The 17,773-nt window shown below is 49.5% G+C and overlaps 9 protein-coding genes across 9 annotated transcripts; 5 read left to right on the top strand and 4 right to left on the bottom strand.

Annotated features, from left to right (window-relative positions):
• Positions 1–1,393: 1,393 nt before the first annotated feature.
• Positions 1,394–3,374, top strand: COCMIDRAFT_3460 (uncharacterized protein; the record flags this gene model as incomplete). The annotated part of the gene is made up of 5 exons (XM_007687632.1): positions 1,394–1,544; positions 1,602–1,697; positions 1,778–2,135; positions 2,191–2,572; positions 2,622–3,374. The coding sequence occupies 5 exons, from the start codon at positions 1,394–1,396 to the stop codon at positions 3,372–3,374; spliced, it is 1,740 nt and encodes a 579-aa protein (XP_007685822.1).
• A 660-nt stretch (positions 3,375–4,034) lies between these two features.
• COCMIDRAFT_89571 (uncharacterized protein) lies at positions 4,035–5,115 on the top strand (the record flags this gene model as incomplete). The annotated part of the gene is made up of 3 exons (XM_007687705.1): positions 4,035–4,113; positions 4,165–4,262; positions 4,315–5,115. 3 exons carry the CDS (start codon positions 4,035–4,037, stop codon positions 5,113–5,115), a joined length of 978 nt encoding a protein of 325 aa, XP_007685895.1.
• A 338-nt stretch (positions 5,116–5,453) lies between these two features.
• Positions 5,454–6,507, bottom strand: COCMIDRAFT_3462 (uncharacterized protein; the record flags this gene model as incomplete). The annotated part of the gene is made up of 2 exons (XM_007687633.1): positions 5,454–5,540; positions 5,974–6,507. 2 exons carry the CDS (start codon positions 6,505–6,507, stop codon positions 5,454–5,456), a joined length of 621 nt encoding a protein of 206 aa, XP_007685823.1.
• Positions 6,508–6,760: 253 nt separating this feature from the next.
• Positions 6,761–7,448, top strand: COCMIDRAFT_34901 (uncharacterized protein; the record flags this gene model as incomplete). The annotated part of the gene is made up of 2 exons (XM_007687661.1): positions 6,761–6,790; positions 6,843–7,448. 2 exons carry the CDS (start codon positions 6,761–6,763, stop codon positions 7,446–7,448), a joined length of 636 nt encoding a protein of 211 aa, XP_007685851.1.
• A 767-nt stretch (positions 7,449–8,215) lies between these two features.
• COCMIDRAFT_77468 (uncharacterized protein) lies at positions 8,216–8,991 on the top strand (the record flags this gene model as incomplete). The annotated part of the gene is made up of 3 exons (XM_007687706.1): positions 8,216–8,364; positions 8,414–8,459; positions 8,509–8,991. Coding segments are annotated over 3 exons (678 nt in total), but the record flags the coding sequence as incomplete, so codon positions are not given.
• Positions 8,992–9,748: 757 nt separating this feature from the next.
• On the bottom strand, positions 9,749–10,651 carry COCMIDRAFT_3465 (uncharacterized protein; the record flags this gene model as incomplete). The annotated part of the gene is made up of 1 exon (XM_007687634.1): positions 9,749–10,651. One exon carries the CDS (start codon positions 10,649–10,651, stop codon positions 9,749–9,751), a length of 903 nt encoding a protein of 300 aa, XP_007685824.1.
• Positions 10,652–11,538: 887 nt separating this feature from the next.
• COCMIDRAFT_3466 (uncharacterized protein) lies at positions 11,539–13,083 on the top strand (the record flags this gene model as incomplete). The annotated part of the gene is made up of 1 exon (XM_007687635.1): positions 11,539–13,083. The coding sequence occupies one exon, from the start codon at positions 11,539–11,541 to the stop codon at positions 13,081–13,083; it is 1,545 nt and encodes a 514-aa protein (XP_007685825.1).
• Positions 13,084–13,157: 74 nt separating this feature from the next.
• COCMIDRAFT_3467 (uncharacterized protein) lies at positions 13,158–15,185 on the bottom strand (the record flags this gene model as incomplete). The annotated part of the gene is made up of 3 exons (XM_007687636.1): positions 13,158–14,338; positions 14,388–14,551; positions 14,608–15,185. 3 exons carry the CDS (start codon positions 15,183–15,185, stop codon positions 13,158–13,160), a joined length of 1,923 nt encoding a protein of 640 aa, XP_007685826.1.
• Positions 15,186–16,467: 1,282 nt separating this feature from the next.
• On the bottom strand, positions 16,468–17,664 carry COCMIDRAFT_3468 (uncharacterized protein; the record flags this gene model as incomplete). The annotated part of the gene is made up of 3 exons (XM_007687637.1): positions 16,468–16,910; positions 16,977–17,579; positions 17,631–17,664. 3 exons carry the CDS (start codon positions 17,662–17,664, stop codon positions 16,468–16,470), a joined length of 1,080 nt encoding a protein of 359 aa, XP_007685827.1.
• Between the last annotated feature and the right edge of the window lie 109 nt (positions 17,665–17,773).

Raw genomic sequence — 17,773 nt, forward strand, 5'->3', positions numbered from 1 at the left:
GGAGTCAGGCAAGTCTGAAGATGTTAATAGGGTAACCAGAGCATACAACACCACACTTCCTGACACAAGTTTTTGTCCTATCGTAAGCTATGCGGAAGTGAACCACTCAGCATGCGGATCATGTAGGCATTGCTTGAAAAACCACAGGTTCGATGGACGCCTATAGTTCACTGAGGGCTGAGAATCAAATATTGATGGATCGCTGAAAACTGGAATCGCGCCATCCTGTCTCATCCCTGCGGCCAATGCATCAGCTGCAGTCAGTCTTGGTACAGGTTTGCGCAAGGTTTTGGGTATTTCCTCTCGCGACCCTGTGTTCCATCAGTCTCTTCAGTGTATGGTAAAAGGCTGTGTACTTGAGGTACGGGCCTCGACAGAGGTAAGTAGGCGAAAATGTGTCCGTGTAGAAAACAGACATACAGGAAACACCACAAGAGCGAGATACGAATACAGTGAGTGATTGCTCATCCCCCAGGATAGACGTGTGTTCGAGCTAACGAAGGCTGAAGTGTAGTCGAAATGCAAATCATCCCTGACAAGCCTACCAAGAGCAAGTCTAAGACCCCGCAGCTCAGCGTTCCAATGTGTTGCACCCATTCTGACCGTCCTACGATGATGAACATCAGTCAGAACATCATAATCCACTAACAACAAGTGTACAGATTGTGTAATATGAGAAAGAGCTAGGGAGAATAATCCAGAAGAGTATCGGTTCTTCCAACGACGTGCGCGTTCACCTGGAGGCTTCTTACGACAAGTTGCAGGTGCATGCCAGGTGAAGCCAATCGACCATCCATTGCGCCTTAACAAGAGTCAAAGGAAACCGCAAAAAGAGCTGTGTCGTTAGAGGAGACTCTTCATGTAGGGATCGTCTGCAAGCCCCTTGCGTTGAGTTCGTGACTGTGGGTTGGCTGGCTGAAAAGGCGCAGCAGCTTCGTACTCCAGCACGGACCTAAGTCATCGCATCCCGCCAAACCTTGGAAGGCGGCGATAGCAGCAGTAGCCAACACCCACAACACAGCAAACACTCCACACGCTTGCTGCAACATCGCTAGAAGGTGGTCGGTACATCTTTGGGTGGCAGTGAATCACCTCGAAATTTTTCCCGGCCGGTAACACGCCCGTTGCAGGCAGACCGACCAACGTCACGTGCTGCGCCTGGCGTCGCTGGAAAGTTGAAGAGTTGCGTCTCCGATCTCTTCTCTCTCGCCCTCCCCACATCACCACAAAACAACCCAGCCACCTCACCCACCGCGCATCATCAATCCGCGCTGTCAACCATCAACCACGCGGTCTTGCTGTCGCATTCATCCCCTCAACGTCCTAAATCGCGACCTTGCGCATCACTTACGCGTCAACTCAACATCACACAAACGTGAGCGTGACTCGCACAATGGCGGAGGAGGCGAAATCACCTGTTCCTGTGGACGCCACGAACACCACAGAGGAGGCGACGCGCTCTACGGATGGTGTTGCTCAGCCTGCCGTTGCAGAGGCAAACCCGGCTGATGACGGCGTCGTAGCTACCTCTGGCGTTGCTGAAGGTAAGAGACCGTCTTTTGTAAGTCGGCGAAGGGGATGCTGACATGATTGCCTATCAGTGCCTGAAAACAAAGACACTCAAGAAGATGTTGCTAGCAAAGATGATGTCACCACTGACGCGCAGGCAGCGCCTGTCGCTGCAAGCGATGATGCAGGTGAGTAGACAGCCCAAACAACTGGAGGCAGGACGGACGGGCCCTACTATTTACGCTCATGTACTGACATGTTCTCGTAGCTGCCGCACCTGCCTCCGACGCGCCAGCGACCAATGGTACCCCGGCTCCCAAAAAGGCTCGCAAGTCAGGCGCTGGCATTCCCGAACACAAGAAGAAAACACCAGCTAAGAAGGCAAAGAAGGCCCCTGAGCTTCGCCTGAATGTGTCGCCGGGAGACATGCACATGGTTGCTATGCGTGGGTACCAACCATGGCCGGTCATTGTATGTGACGAGGAAATGCTCCCCGAGTCACTTCTCAGCAAGCGTCCTGTCAGTGCTAGGCGTATTGATGGCACATACCGAGAAGACTTTCTTGAGGGTGGCAAAAACGCCAAAGATAGGCGGTACCCTATAATGTTTTTGGGTACAAATGAGTTGTGAGTAACTAACGATCTACGCTTCTCAATGATAGCTGCTGACCAAAGTTGGTAGCGCGTGGCAAGTCAACACTGATCTGTTGCCATTCGATCTCGAGGAAGTGAAGAAGGACGTGGAGACTGGCAACCAAGGGAAGAGGAATAAAGCTCTTTGGGAAGCATATCAAATTGCTGCTGAGGGCCACGACCTAGCGTATTTCAAAGAGATGCTCTCTGCCCATGAATCTGCGATGCAAGAAGACCTTGAACAGAAAGAGCAGAAGGAGCAGCAGAAGAAGGAGAAGGCTGAGAAGGCCTCTAGGCGCAAGAGCACAGTAGCCGCAACATCAGAAACTGCTGACGCGGAGGATACTGGTGATGCTGCTGCTTCAGTCAAGAAGAGTAAGATAGCAAAGAGGCGCAAGAACGACAGCGACAGTGATGGCGAGAGCGGAAAGGTGTGCATTACATCCATGAATCGATTTGTAACTACTAACTTAGCGACAGTTCGCAAAGACCCTTAAGACCAAGCTCAAGCTGACGACAAAGACACCAAAAGAGCCATCTGCTGCGAAGACGAAGAAGGAGCCCAAGTCAAAGAAGAAAGCCAGCGAGGAGGCTGAGCCTGCAGTACCCGAAGAACCAGCCATGACTGAAGAAGAGTGGTTACAGAAGCGCGAGAAGCAAGTTCTCTACCTCCGACACCGCCTGCAAAAGGGCTTTTTGTCCCGCGACCAGGCACCCAAAGATGAAGATATGACAAGCATGTCTGAGTACATGAAGCAGCTTGAAGCTCATGCGGATCTTGAGGCTGAAGTTATCAAGAAGACCAAGGTACACAAGGTTCTTCGGGCTATCATCAAGCTTGAATCTATTCCAATGGAGGAGGAATTCGCTTTCAAGAAGCGTTCGACCGAACTCCTTACCAAATGGAATAGTGTATTAGCATCCGAGACGGAGGCGGCTGGTGCGAACGGTGTCAAGAACGAAGAACGTGAGAAGTCCGAATCTGCAGAGAAGACTGCGGAAAAGAGCAACGAGGACACGGCAGCGAAAAAGGATGATGCCGCTCCAGAGACTGCTTCGAAGACAACCGATGCGGAAGGCGACATCGTTATGGCAGAAGCAGACAAAGAAGACAGCCAAGAGGTATCTGCGCCTCAAGTTGAGGCGAAGACCAGCGAAGAAGCAACCGACAAAACTCCTGCTGAAGATAAGATTGACGGGGTTGCCGGGACTACAGACGCTATCACTGCCTAAATCATCATCAGGCTACGTGGTCAACAAGGGGAATTCAAATATTCCTTCTTCCATTTCTGCGACTGTCAGCCCTCTTAGCAGGACTGCACCCTATGCTTCAGAGCTATTGCGACTTTGTTGGCTTCGTTGAGCGAGTCTAGAACGCCCGCATATTGAGAAATCTCTCTGGCGTACACTAGCTTTCACGGGGTTTGAATGACCCCGCCATTTCTAATATCTATGCCTAAAGTGCTGGGTGGGCATTGCTGTTTATGCTCGATGGGAGATATACGAGCTAATTTCTGCTGCCCATATTTACCTTCCTGGGCGGCTCCTTGCCGAACGATAGCTAGTGGCGTACAAACATGTCTTTGCAAATTGAACAATAAATACCAACACTTTCCAACACCAGCGTGCATGTTCCTTAGTATTTTCATTCGGATACGTAGCTGATTGTGCTGTCCCCGTTGTTCCTCTCTTCTATGTGCCTCGTTTGCGTAGTTGCTAGATGTGGCGCGTCGCGTCAATGCCCCACCATCATTATGACGTCCCTATGCGTTGAGCTCCATAACAAAACCATGCGGAAAGCGTACAACATCGTTCTGACAACCGAATCTGCACAGCCTCCCTCGTGGTCTTTCTACTCGATATTCAAAGCTAATAATTCAAAAACACCCCAAAATGGCCGGCGCATCAAGGAAAGACCTTCTCAAGAAGGTGTACAACATGGTACCGCCTATGCTCGAGAGCTTCCACAAGGGTATGGAGACTTCTCGGGGTTCCAGAATGCGTATCTAACCCATTTGTACAGGTCAATTGGGTCGTGTAGCAGTTATTGGTGGCAGTGAAGATTACACTGGCGCACCCTACTTCTCTGCCATGGCCTCTGCAAAATTGGGTTGCGATATGGTATTATCTCCCAGAAACCCTCGTGCGAGGGAATCTGCTAACACTACTTCAGTCTCATGTCATATGCGAGCCGGGAGCGGGCGCCGTCATCAAAACCTACTCCCCTAATCTCATGGTACACCCATATATGCGGCAATCCAAGAACCTTGCGCAATCCGAGAGCGCCGATAGTGTGAGCGCAGAAGTTGTTGGAATGCTATCGCGGCTCCACGTTGTCGTAATCGGTCCTGGCCTCGGTCGCGACAAACTCATGCAAGACACATGCGCAAAGGTGATTGAAGAGGCTAGGAAGCAGGGCATTCCTTTTGTACTGGATGCAGATGGTCTGTACCTTGCACAGACAAGGCCTGAACTCGTTGAAGGTTGCAAAGAGTGCATCCTCACGCCCAACGTTGTGGAATTTGGGAGATTGGCCAAGGCAAAGGGCGTAAACGTTGATGAAGGCGATCCTTCAGAACTATGCTCCAAACTATCAAAGGCTTTTGGCGGTGTTACGATTATTCAGAAGGGTGCTAAGGACTATATTTCCAATGGTTCGCATACCCTGGTCTCTGAGGGCGAGGGCGGCTTGAAGCGCTCGGGTGGTCAGGGTGATACCTTGACGGGTAGTTTGGCGACTCTGCTAGCCTACAGGAAGGCATACCACGACAAGCTGTGGGATATTGGGACTGAGATGTCAAGGAGCGAGACGTTAGCTCTTGCAGCATATGGTGGCTCGTGTATCACGAGAGAGTGCTCCAAGTTGGCCTTCAAGGAGAAGGGCAGATCGCTGCAGGCCAGTGATTTGACGGAGCATGTTCACACTGCGTTCCTCAACATAATTGGAGAGAGGGAGGAGACACCAATGCTGTAAGGTGATGCTTAAGAGTTCGACTAGGAGGTTCACCCTACTCAGTCAAGGTAAGACCGGGCGATTGTAAGATAAAATACATGATAGCGATAATTATATGTATACATTCCGAAGCGATGACCTGAAGTACATACACTGGAATGAGGATCTGGAAAATAAGAGGAAGAACTGAAGAATGCTTGGAAAGCGAACGGAAATGGGTGAATATCCTAGTGTTCATGATAAAACCCCCATGATTTCTACATTTGATCTATAACTACCAATATTGCAATTACAGGAAAGAAAAAGAACCTCCTTTGGCTTATCATCACGGGCCAGCCTTGATTCATAGAACGAAATGTCTAAGCGAGAGATCCTCCAAGCACCCAGACTTCACCGTTGGCGACCTTGTCGGCGATGCTCTTGATTTCGACGTTGGCGGGTTGGATCTGCAGGATTCGATTAGCTCAGAATCTGGTGGTCCTTGGCAAAGGAAAAAAAAGCATCGGCAAGCAGTCTTCGGTAACACCACGAAGCAAAGTAGTATAGCGTTCATCTGGACGTGACCAAAAGAGAAACAACCTAAGAAAAAAAAGAACCTGGGGTATCTGACTGAAGCCAGACGAATGCTGATGAGAGTGGGACTCGAACCCACGCCACTTTCGTGACCAGGAATATGATGTTAAGAAGACCTTAACCTGGCGCCATAACCAACTCGGCCATCTCACCAATTGTTTTGGTTGTTTGATGGGAATTTTGGAAACTGCATCGAATATGTTCGTGGGCATTTGAGCCGAGACGCGAATGGCCGCCCTGCGGTCCGGTGGGGCAACTCCGAAATGCAATGCAGACTACTGTACTGACGGGCATGGGTATGCTTACCTTCTTTTGGCCGTCCTTGGACTCCCACCAGATCTCGTTGCCGGCAAGTGTCTTGATCTTCTTGCCCTCCTCCCACGGACTTTCGGGTACAATGTGTCGCTGGACGAAGCGTTCGAGGTTGCTCTTCGCGCGGTCTTCTCCGCTGGCGCCCTGGTAGGCTTCGGCGCCTAGTTTGTTGTAGTCTTCTGGGTCTTCCCATGGTTTCCTCTTCAAGTCGCGCATGACGCTGTTGTGGGGAGCAAGTACAGTGGCGTTTTGTGCGGCGTTGTCTAATCGTCCGGCTACGGCGTCGATGTCCCTTGTCAGGCCGCTGAAGATGGCGATCTCCTGTGTGTTTCCGATGACATCGGATATGATGACGCCAGTTGAGACCTGGCCCTCTGGTTTGCCCATGATGTAGTCGCGAAGCGGTGATTGCTCGGTCAGGATGTGGAGCGAGTTGACGATGCTATCGAAGGGACGGGACTCAGCTGAGCAAGCGAAGATCAGAGAGATGGTAGCAAGAGGGTATGCGAAGAAAGATCCGGATTTCATGGTGGCTTAAGCGGGGTGCATTAGGGTGTTGCTGGAGGGTTGTTTGTGAGCGCGGCGGTTGGCGTGGGCAGCACACACGTCATGCCGCGGTGAAGCCAAGACCTCGTGCTCACGCGAATGATCGTCGGCCGTCTTTTCGAGCTCGGGGACTGATTCCTCTTCTCCTTGCACTCATGTCTCGGCCAACGTGAAATCCCGCGCCTTTGAGCGCGTCGCTGTTCGACCCAACTCTCTGAGCAGATAATCGAAAATTATGGCGTTGCAAATTCCAACAGTCACGGTCGTAAGTGTAATTAATGTTCTCGAGCCCCTAAGAAATGTACTCAGAACAGTAGGATGATCTCCTCGCTTTCCACGCACAGCACTTCCCCCACGCGTCAACGCCTGAGCATATTCTCTATGGTGTAAACCACGAGCCAGAAACGGCTGAAGAATATTATGACGAAGAGGACGACGGGCTCGGCTACTACCCCGATGGGACCAAGCGCACCCTGACCGACGAGCAAATTGCCATGTTTCGACACTCAGAAATCCAAGCTATCCTTCGCAAACGGCGGTTGCAGAAAGAGAACGGCGAATCTTCAGACTGCAAATCTACTGCCGAAAAGCTGTCTCCCGATGTTGCCAGCCCAGCGCAAGAGGGTTCCTCGCATATGGCCGATGATTCGCAACAGGCTCAGGGCAAGGAGTCAGGGCAAGCAAATAAGCAACAATGGGCGACAACCAGTGCGAAGAGTAAAGCCAAGGCTAAGAGGAAGAGAGACAGATATGCGAAGAGGAGAAGAGAGGTTAGGCTGCAGAAAGGCCTGCCGAGACGAAGGAGTGGTCGCAATGGTCCAGGCAGTGATTACAGTGACGACGAGAGTGATGAGTGGGATCCATGGCACCAGGCTAACGGGCCGGATGCGCAAAAGGACGACACTCTGGACCTAGACTATTGAACCAGACAACTCTTGCAGTTATCGTTGCTCGTCTTGGCTTATTCTCCATCGCGGCTATCCGTTTTCAACAGCATTGCTCCGATGCTCCAACGCAAACAAGCGTATAGTCCACACACTTAAGTTCATTTGTGAGTGTCCCCTTTTCCTTCACCCCATGTGCAATGATGAAACTTCGTTATCGTCATCCTTAGGCGGAGATGGTGCCGGGCTTGAGACAAGAATGAAAGACTGCTTGCAGCCTGAATTCTCAACTCGTCTGGCACCGTCAATGGCGAGTTTACAATCTTCTCTCTGAGCACTCCTTCATCACCTCCACTGCTGAGTATGCCATACGCAATAATGTACTGACATGAAGACTAGATCCTGACTTCCATCCAGTAACATTGATTCGAGTTGCGGGCATAGATGAAATTGCGGTTGCAGCGAAGGCGTGAGCTTCTGCTTTGATAGTTCCATGTAGCATAGACGTTGGTGACTACCTTCTATTACCTTGACGTCCAAATGGCATGTGATCGAGTAGTGATTAGTTAGTGCCCTGTGACCAAGCGATACGCTCTCTTTTTCACACTCACTATCACTCTGTTTGCTCTCCGCTCAACCCACAGGACTGCACTAGTGGGACCTGATTTCCTGCGGGGGTTTTGTCGTGCCTTCCCACACTGCAACAATCTCACTTAACTCTTCTACCTTGTACCTTCTACTTATATCTCGAACACAGCCTTCCTCATCAACCAGTCGCTCTCAACATCACTATGGTACTCATAAAGACTGCTGCTGACGACAAGGCTCCGAAAGCGAAGGAGACTCCCACTGACAAGCAGAGCAAAGACAAGGTTGTGAAGAGGCCTGCGCGCGGATACCACACCTTCAGGAATGGCATGCTCAATGTTACACCCAAGGGCAGAGAGAAGGATATGTAAGTACATTATGACTGGACTTTAGAGGAGGGAACTGATATCCGTCAGTGTTGAAGCCAACCGGCAGTCGCATTTACTTCGTCTCCCGGCTGAGGTAAGGAACTACTCGCCATCTAGATATGCAATGGATACTTACTATATAGGTCCGTAACATGATATGGGAGTTTGCGCTCGGTGGAAGAGTGTACGAGGCAGAATTTATTGGAGGCTACTATTATCGCATGCATTCACAAGAGGCTCCTAGCAAGGTTCCTCTTTTACGAGTATGCCGTCAGATCTACGCAGAGGCAGCTAACATCCCTATACAACAAACCACATTCTCTATTCCTCGACCGGATCGAATAAGGCGTTGTTTCGACCCCTTCAAGACTTGCCAGCGTCGCCATATCGCTTCCCTCCGATTCGAGATTTCTTCATACCGGCTGGCATACCTATGGACCGATATCCCCCGGCTTTTTCGCACACTAAGATTGCCAAAGTATCTACCTGGTGTGAAGAAAGTGGTATTCTGCCTCCTTTTTGAGTCAAACATCAACACAATTATCAGGCAACTCGAGGAAGATGGATTGCGCCGCAGAGTAGAAGCCGTCTCCTATGGGATGGGCCTAGACATCGAAATTGAGCAGAAATTAGTTGAATAGTACCGACGACATCTCGGCGATTGGTAAGTCCTAGCCATGATGCATCAATACAGATAGAGATTGACATAGGAATCTGATTAGGGTCGGCATTTCCTATACTTACGGAATCGAATAGCATCTCGTATGAGCAGCCTCATGATACTGCTGCGATAAACGGTATCATGTATCTGGTGGGCGAGATCTGGTGCGACACACATCCACTGGACTTAAAGGTGCTGGCTTCTTCAAATTCATGCAACCGAATTTGATTATGCAATGGCGACTCTGATGTCCTCTTTTTCAGCAGAAAATTGCAATATTGCAAATGTACTGCTTTACATGGTTTCTGTGGATCAAGATTATAATTTCCTAATCAATCTGCTTTTCCTTTTACTCATTGCCTAACCCAGACACTGGTCCTGAAACCCTCGGAAAAAACCAACCAAAATGCTTCCAGTCAAGCTTCAGTACTACACAAGAAGATCCATCGAGAATAATGCGCTAGATGTTCGTAGATGGGCGGGCGAGTCATTTCATTTAAGCAGTTATACACTTAGAGGGAAGAAGGATTGTGCAAAAGCTATGAGCAAGACCTGAAGTTAGGTAGGTTTATTTTGGAACCAAAGTTTGTATGTTCCGCCGAGTCTAGTTACAGAAGCCGGTCACACGGCACGTACATACGAAACCAGGCTCCTCCAATCCGTGTCTGTCCACTCCTTTCGCAGTCAAATACTGGCTATCTACCAAACTAAGCCATGGGTACCTATTCCTGAGCATAGCTCGTGATGGACTTGGCGGGAATTTCTTTGCGCAAGAAATTGAACAGTAGTTCCTGTAGCTCTTCTTTTTCTCCGTTGCTTGGGTCATCGTCGTCCCCCTGCTCAAAGTGATTGTCCCAGACAACTCGCATGCTGATTTTGGATATTCTTCTCAGCCCCTTGAGTGGCAAGATAGCGGCTGTGTATGCGGTGTATATTGAAAAGATATTTGGATCCTCACGGAAATCTGCGACCAGGGTAGAAAGCGTACTTGCAACAATCCGAATTTCGAGCAGATAGTCAAAGACGTCGAGACCTACATCGAGTTTTTTGATAGATGGTAGCATGAGCGACAATAAGGCTATGCCATGTGGGATGTCTTCGACAAGTGCCAGGCAGACCTTAGTTTTCTTTCGTGATCCCTCCCCATCGATACGTCGGAGATAGTCAGAGTAATCTGCGAGTTTAGGCAGTCGTAACGGCAGCATCATGCCCCACTTTACGGGAAATTCTTGTCGGTGAATAAGACTTGTTACTCGTAGTTTTCGCAAGTAGACATGCTTGATGCGCTTTCGAATGTCAAATGGAACTTGTTTATAGAAGGCCGAAAGAAGCGAGTTGTGCGGCTCCTCGTGGCTGATGAAGACCCATCGAAACCACGGGGTAGTAAGATACTCTGTTGCATCTTTGTAGACATCTGCTGGATAACACTGCGCTAGTGCTGCCAGAAGATCTAGAGCTGGTGATTTGAGCGACTGCTTGTTGTCACGCGCAAGGTCGACCTCGATGTCTGTGATGGCGCCATCGCCGCCGTTGTTGCTTACTGCCCACTTGAAGACCATGTGCTTGATTTCCAAGGGCATCCGCCGAGCGAAGTTATCCTCGAAGGTACCATCTTTCGTTGCCATCTTGAACAATGGATCCGTAGTCGGGACCGAGGGGAGGCGTCTTGTTCAGCTGACGTCTTCAGATGTGGTGTTAGATATTAGAAGCGTAGACAGAGATATCGGTCGAGAGTAAAGTATTTGATCCTGCACGTCTGTAAAGGAAGTAGAAAGTAAAAGAGAGATTTTGTAGTCAAGATGCAGTACATGCACATCAAACGACCTTTACCATGAACATGGCATAGGCGAGAGATAGTCTGGGGCATTGTTCTGGTATTTGTGGGTATCTCAGACTGGTCGCGTGCCATCTGAGAGTCGTATGGGTTTACCCGTCGCCGTAAATCCATTTCAGTCATATTTTATAGCTGATACATAATGCAAATGAAGTGATGAAGGCGAGGTCTTCAATGAGAAAACCAGCTGCTGCAAAAATTGAGTGTGGAGTGAGAAACCTCACCACATACAAGTAAGAGAAGGTGCAAGTCACATGCGAACCATGACGTACCCCACCCCCACGTTTTCCAGAGTGGGGGAAAGAATCCTTCTTGCACTTGCAACATCTCGGCCGCACAGCGAACATCGGCAAGACTGCCGGGTGTTTTCTTCCTCCACCGGAATCTAGAAGCTGTAGGCTAGGCCTCCCATGCAATGCGCCAATGAGTCACTTATAAAGATGGAGACTGTTGCGACTACTACGCTTAAATCCGGGACGGGTTTAACGTCCCCACTAACGATGCAGGCAATCACATGTCTTTTGTAGGTTGCCATTCTGCTCATCCTCTTCTTCTTTTTTCTTCTCTATCTTCTCTTGATTCACCATTTCGTGGCTGTTGGAACTGCATATTCCATCATCCACGAGTGAGTTGATTCGGGGCTTTCTACTCCGGCACCATCCGTCGTACATCGCCACCATGGCTCCCGTTTTCGTATCACGAATTGGCAGTTTCCTCGGTATCCAATCACTCAATGCAACGGGAAGGGATGCCTATATTATCATTACACTGCGCTCCTTGCGCATGTTCACTGCTGGTATTCCTAGTCTTGTCCTGGCCCTGTTCTTCGCCTCGCTCGATTTCCCTGATTCAAGAATCGGTGCTTTCATGACCTTGACGTTACTCGGAGATGTCATGCTCTCCTTGCTACTTACCTTGGTGGCGGATAAGCTAGGAAGAAGAAAGATCTTGTTCATGGGCAGCGTGATGATGGCTTGCTCAGGTGTTACGTTCGCTCTCTCTGAGAACTTCTGGATACTCTTGATCGCGGCAGTCTTTGGCATTATCTCCGTTACTGGAGCCGACTGTGGGCCTTTCAGGGCGGTCGAGGAGAGTATACTGAGTGGATTGACAGACGAGAAGACAAGAAGTGACGTTTTGTCATGGTACGTGACGGCGACCACAATGGCTGGTGCTATAGGAGCCGAGGTTGCAGGGCGAATGGTGAACGCTTTTGAGAAGAGCAGCGGTAACGCCACCAAAGCATATCATGCTTTGTTCTGGGGATACGCAGCCTTTGGTGCGCTTGGCAGTATATTGTGCCTAGGATTGAGCAGCAGATGCGAGGCTGCTGGCGAGAAACTCGCCGAAATGAAAGAGCGGAGGAGAGTCAGCGGTGACGGAGAAGAGGGAGAAATGCTTCTGGAACCGATGACGCCAAGTACAACGGACGGATTCGAGCAGAACGGCGAACCGTCGAGGAGACAGGAAAACCTCCGAGTTACACAATCGCCTAAGAAGAAGAGTTATTTCAGTCAAATTTCCAAAACCACGCGATCCATCTTGTACAAGCTCTGGATCCTCCTTGCAGTTGACAGCTTATCGGATGGAATGACACCTTATTCGCTCATGAACTACTACGTCGACCGTAAGTTTAACGTCTCCAAAGCTACACTTGGAGATATAACATCGGCCTCGCAATTTCTTTGCGCAGTCGGAGCCGTTTTCGCTGGACCATTGGCCAAACGCATCGGACTTATCAACACCATGGTTTTCACGCATCTCCCTTCATCGCTATCTATCGTTTTCATCCCGGTGCCAACAAAGCCTGCGTGGACAATCGGGCTGATGGTTTTCCGCGCCGCTCTCAATAGTATGGATCAAGCACCGCGTACAGCTTTCATTGCTGCAGTCGTCAAACCCGAGGAGCGCACAGGCGCCATGGGTATCACAAGTATGGTGCGCACCCTGGCTATGAGCGTGGGTCCGTCAATCACCGGTCTCCTCGCTGGCAGTGACAACTTCTGGGTGGCTTTCTTGGCATCAGGTACGTGTAGAATAATCTACGACATTGGACTGTGGATCTTGTTTGTGAATGTCAAAGTTGAGCAAGGCGCTGGGAGGGAAGACGAGGCGGACAGTGTGCAAGATGAAGCTTGGGATGGCTTGCTCAGCGACACGGAAAGTGATGTCAGCAGCGAGGGAAGAAAGAGTAAAGACATTGAGAGCGAAAGCAGTGTTTAGATTGTAGAGCCAACAAAAGGCGTCGATAGACTTACTCCGAGGAAATTATCAAACAATAACAAATCTCTATCAAACTAGCACTGCGCCTTCTCAGCCCGCAACAAGATCTCGTTACGATCGTCTGCCTGCAACTGCACCTTCACAGCCTTTGCCTGTTTCTTCTTCGCGTTCAAACTTTCCTTACCACTAAACCTCTCTTTTGTCTGGCGGTCTAATCCATGGAACAGCGACACCAGCGCACTCGTCTTCCAAGCCTGCGTATCAGACGTATGTGTGAGGGTCATGGAAGTTATCAAGAAGACAAGCGTAGCCAGAACAGCAGTAATGGGCAGCACCGCGAAGCCCCATCGAACATGCACATATGACTCGACAGTCATTGACTTCCCGGCCGTCGGCACTGCACCCATGAAGCTGCGGAATGCCGTGGTCATGGATATGGCCAGATCGCTCATGAGCATGTCGAGTCCATTAGCGTACTCATAGTAGTTCCAGTAAAACGCAGTCAAGATATCCGTGTCGAAAAACGTCTCTCCCGACGCGATACCGACTGTGAGATTAACGACAACAGCACGATCAGGATCGGTGATGCTGCGGGTGAAGTCGCTGGTGGTCCGGGTCGCAGAGCCGTTTGTGAAGATTGCGCCGAACCAGCCGCGGATACTCAACAGGGCACCCATGCCAACGAGGTACGCAGGCTCTTCGGGGTCCCCTTGGATGTAAACACCGTAGTCGGCCTCTGGGTCTGGAGAGCTCATGTCGAGGACTGTGTTGTTCATTACGGAGTGCGTGATGTTTTCTTGATGCGTACCGTTTATTACTGATGCTGATATCGTGTTGACGCAGGCTTGCAGCGTGCACTGTGTGGCCCATGGGTTGAGGACTCGGGGGGTGTCCTGGTGCTCTGTCCCCATGAAGATGAGCTTGATCAAGGTGGAGTGAGGCATGTCGCCGTACGCGGATGGGATGAACGAAGTCATGCTGAACACGTCGGAGCTGGTGTTGAGCAGCGCTCCTTGAGGTACTTGCCAGCCACATGAGGATACGTTGGTCGAGTCGGTCATCTCTGGTGGACAGTATCGCGTCATGAGGGGGGTGATATCGCTACATTCGTGGCAAACAGCAAGTGACTCAAAAGGCTCCCATGCGCAGTTACCACTTGAGCATTGAAACTTTAGAGATGCTGCAGGCTGGTTGTTTTCTGCAAACAGGCCGTTATAGACTGCGGCTTTCAGAGGAAGTATTGGTACAAAACCAGCTGTGAAATGTTAGTAGACTGGCTGACAATGTTTTCTGGGGACACTTACTACTGCTGTTACCCGGCAATGCACCTGTGTAATTGACGGCTCTAGGGATGATGGCGCCGAGGTCGCTTTCGACGGTTCGCATCTTGTACGTCGCTATTTGCTGTGCGAACGGTCCGAGGGCCAGACCAACGATAGCAACAATTGCTCCGAAAGACCCAAGCAATCTGAGAAACAAGAATGTCAATCATAAGAAGCTAACGTTTGAAGCAGATCAACGTACCCTCCTCTACCCGTTACGAGTAACTTAAGAGATCCCCAGGAACCACGACTGGCTTCGTCGAAAACCTCAATGTCGGACAGCGGAGTTGGCTTTTGCTTGAAGCGAATCCATTTTGCCTGTGAGATTCCACTCGAAAGGCAAACGGACATTGTAGCGTTGGCACATGTAGCCATCAAAGCGATGAGCGCGTTCAAAGTAATGTCGTGAGGCCAGTCCGGTAAAGCACGCCCGTTGTACTTGGAAACGACTCCGATGATGGCACCAACAGCTCCAAGAGCGACGAGAATAGCCATCATCTCAAATTTCCAGGTACGAGCATGAGAAGACCTAGGCTTGCCCCCAGACCTCTGGCTGGATGTTTCCGAGGTGACGGCGGTGGCATCTGTAGAGGTACTCCAGTGCGCTACATGTTTAGTATTCCGTGTTCCCACGGTAGATACTAGGCTGGCATGATCGTATTCAAAGTTGCGATCGTCTTGCCCATACCGCTCTTGAGTTGGCGAGGGTGAGTTGCAGCCCTCATTTACTGGCTCAACATCAACGTTAGGCTGACTCTTGGGCAGATGTTGGTACGCCATTGCGAATTTGAGATGGAGAAGATTTTTCCCTATGCAGAGGCTCAAGTGAGGAGCTCAGAAGGGGGAATGGCTCAATATCGATATTGATATGGGAGCTGGATTTCCGCCTTCTGTTCAGCTGTCTTCCATGCCTTGGCTTCCAAGCACGATAAGCTACAGAAACCTACTCCAAGGTGTGGTAAGCTCATTCCGCGGACCTTAGATTAGGGTATGCCCGTCCCGCATTGCATTAGGGCAGATGGGGGCTGAAAATATATCAACTCTAATTCGGTGCCTACTCTATAGGAATCGCCTACCACACGGAGAAACCTGAAAATGTGTCTTCGTTGCCTAATAGAATCACACATTGTATGGGTAGATGCGGTGGCACTGCATAATCAACAAGGTACAAGGCTGAACACGCGCATCGGCAGAGTTACTGAGAAGTGAGCGGATGCAGAAGCTCGCCAGGCTATGTGAAGTCTTGGTATATGCATGGAACAAAATGTCTGAGTGCTACTGGGCGCCACAGTGTTAGTCAAAGATATTCAATGCATTTGAACAGAGTGAATGCTTCAGCCCCGCACTTTCAGCCCCCATTATCGGCTATTACAGCTTGAACTGGCCACGTAGTTATCTTGCGTTAGATAAGCCGGTGGACGCGATAGATAGCAACTTGCGTGAGCTGAGGTTGGTGGGGCATATCTATTGGTCTGGGCTTTTTGGTGGCGTTGGGCTGTACTGTAGCATGAGACTGAAAAACGTGAGTATGGGTCCATCAAGCGACGAAGACTGGTTCTAGACCCTTACTTACATATTAAATATTCACATGGTTTTGTAATGGGTAATGAAATAGACGGTTCATCTGCCTTACGATGTTGATCGTGAATGTCATAGGTCTCATCTCGTCAGGAAATCGAGAATAGTAGAGAAATATTTGATTGAAGCTAAGAGCGGGACGGCCCATACACTGTCTGCCCTAGAACTATTCCGGTAATCGATACTTTGGCGAGGCCCATCTTGATCATGTGCTCAGAGCCTTCTGGCCAATCGGTTACTCAATTTCAAATTCGAAGGTAATTACACTGTTACACGTCTTCTCTATTGGAACAAATACCCTACAACATTACGGCTTGAAACAGGATCATGCCACAATGCGAACATACTGACAAAGGAAATGATGTGAAGTAAAGTGAACGTCTTGACAAAGAAAACAATGTAAAGAAATGTGAACATACAGAAAAATGAAACAAAAGCCAAATCTAGAACAGTCTATCTCTAGCCAATCCGGGCTGCATACCTTCTAATCGTAATTCAGCGAGTCTGTGTTCAGCTCTTCCTGACGGCGCCTGTAGCGAAGCTTGTTTGAGGGGTCAAAGCCTACATTCTCCGCAAACATATTGTATGGCTCGAGGGAAGCTCCGGGTGCTAGCTGCCAGTCGTACTTGAGCAAGAGATGACAAAGAGCAATCTTTACCTCGTTGGCAGCAAAGAAACGGCCCGGGCATGAATGGTAACCAAGGCCAAAGGACAAATTATCGGGGGTAGTAGAAACTAGATGAGCCTTCATAGCTTTCTGAGGATCTTCTCGCATGCGGTAGTATCGATACGCGTCAAACTTGAGCGGATCCGGGTAAACGTCGGCGTCAACCAAGGCCATCATATCTACGGAGATGTATTGACCCCTTTGGATGACAAATCCATTTGGTAGAACAACCTTCTCTTTCGCTACTCTTCTCATGGCAACTATTGAATGTGGGTATCAGCAGCTGTAATTATAGTTTCCTGCTTAATGTAACGAGGAATACTCACAAGCTGAAGTGGGGGTTATCCTTTGTGTCTCCTTTATCGCACTGTCCATGAGCTTCAGGTTTGCGAGCGCAATCTTTTTTAGGCCGTCAACGCTAAGGACTTGCACAATCTCTTGTCGTAAATCGTTAACCAGATTAGGGTCGTTAGCCAAGTGTGTCAATGTCCGGTTTAACAAATCTGAGGTAGTGTGGATGGCCGCGAATGAAAGAGCCATCTGGTATAGAGCAGCATCTAGTGGCGCCCCATCACTCTCTTGCTGAAGCCACTCAAGGGTATCTTCGTATTTTGGGGCTGGCTCGCCTTTCTTCTTTGCTTCAGCCTTTCGTCGCTGCCGTTCTGCAAGAATTGGGTTGAGGAAATTGCGGACTTCGTTCAGCTTGTTTTTAGCAATCTTAGGCTTCTGGCTAAAGAAAGGAACCAGGGGCTGAAGCAGTGAGGGAAAGGTGCTAACTATGATACCTGCCGCCAAAGATTCGAGTGTGTATTCCTTGGTAATTCGCAGCCAGTCTTCATTGCGACATAGTTCGTCCCCGAGGAAGACTTTGGTTGATAAGCGAGCGACTAAGGCTAAGATGCTTTCTGCAGTGGTAACTTCCTTCCATTCTAAAATCATGTTAACTACTACATTCTTAGTATGTCCACGGAATACCGTACCTGGGTCGTTGCCATATATACAGAGGGGTGACATGAAAAAAGAGTGTTCCTAAAAGTTCTAGTTTTTAAACTAGTATAACTAGCTGAATATTAAATCTATTTCTAATTAGGCTAGCTCATTTTAAAGGCAAGAGGTAGTAGTT

The sequence above is a fragment of the Bipolaris oryzae genome (genome assembly GCF_000523455.1).
Source record: "Bipolaris oryzae ATCC 44560 unplaced genomic scaffold scaffold_32, whole genome shotgun sequence".
NCBI lineage: Eukaryota > Fungi > Ascomycota > Dothideomycetes > Pleosporales > Pleosporaceae > Bipolaris > Bipolaris oryzae.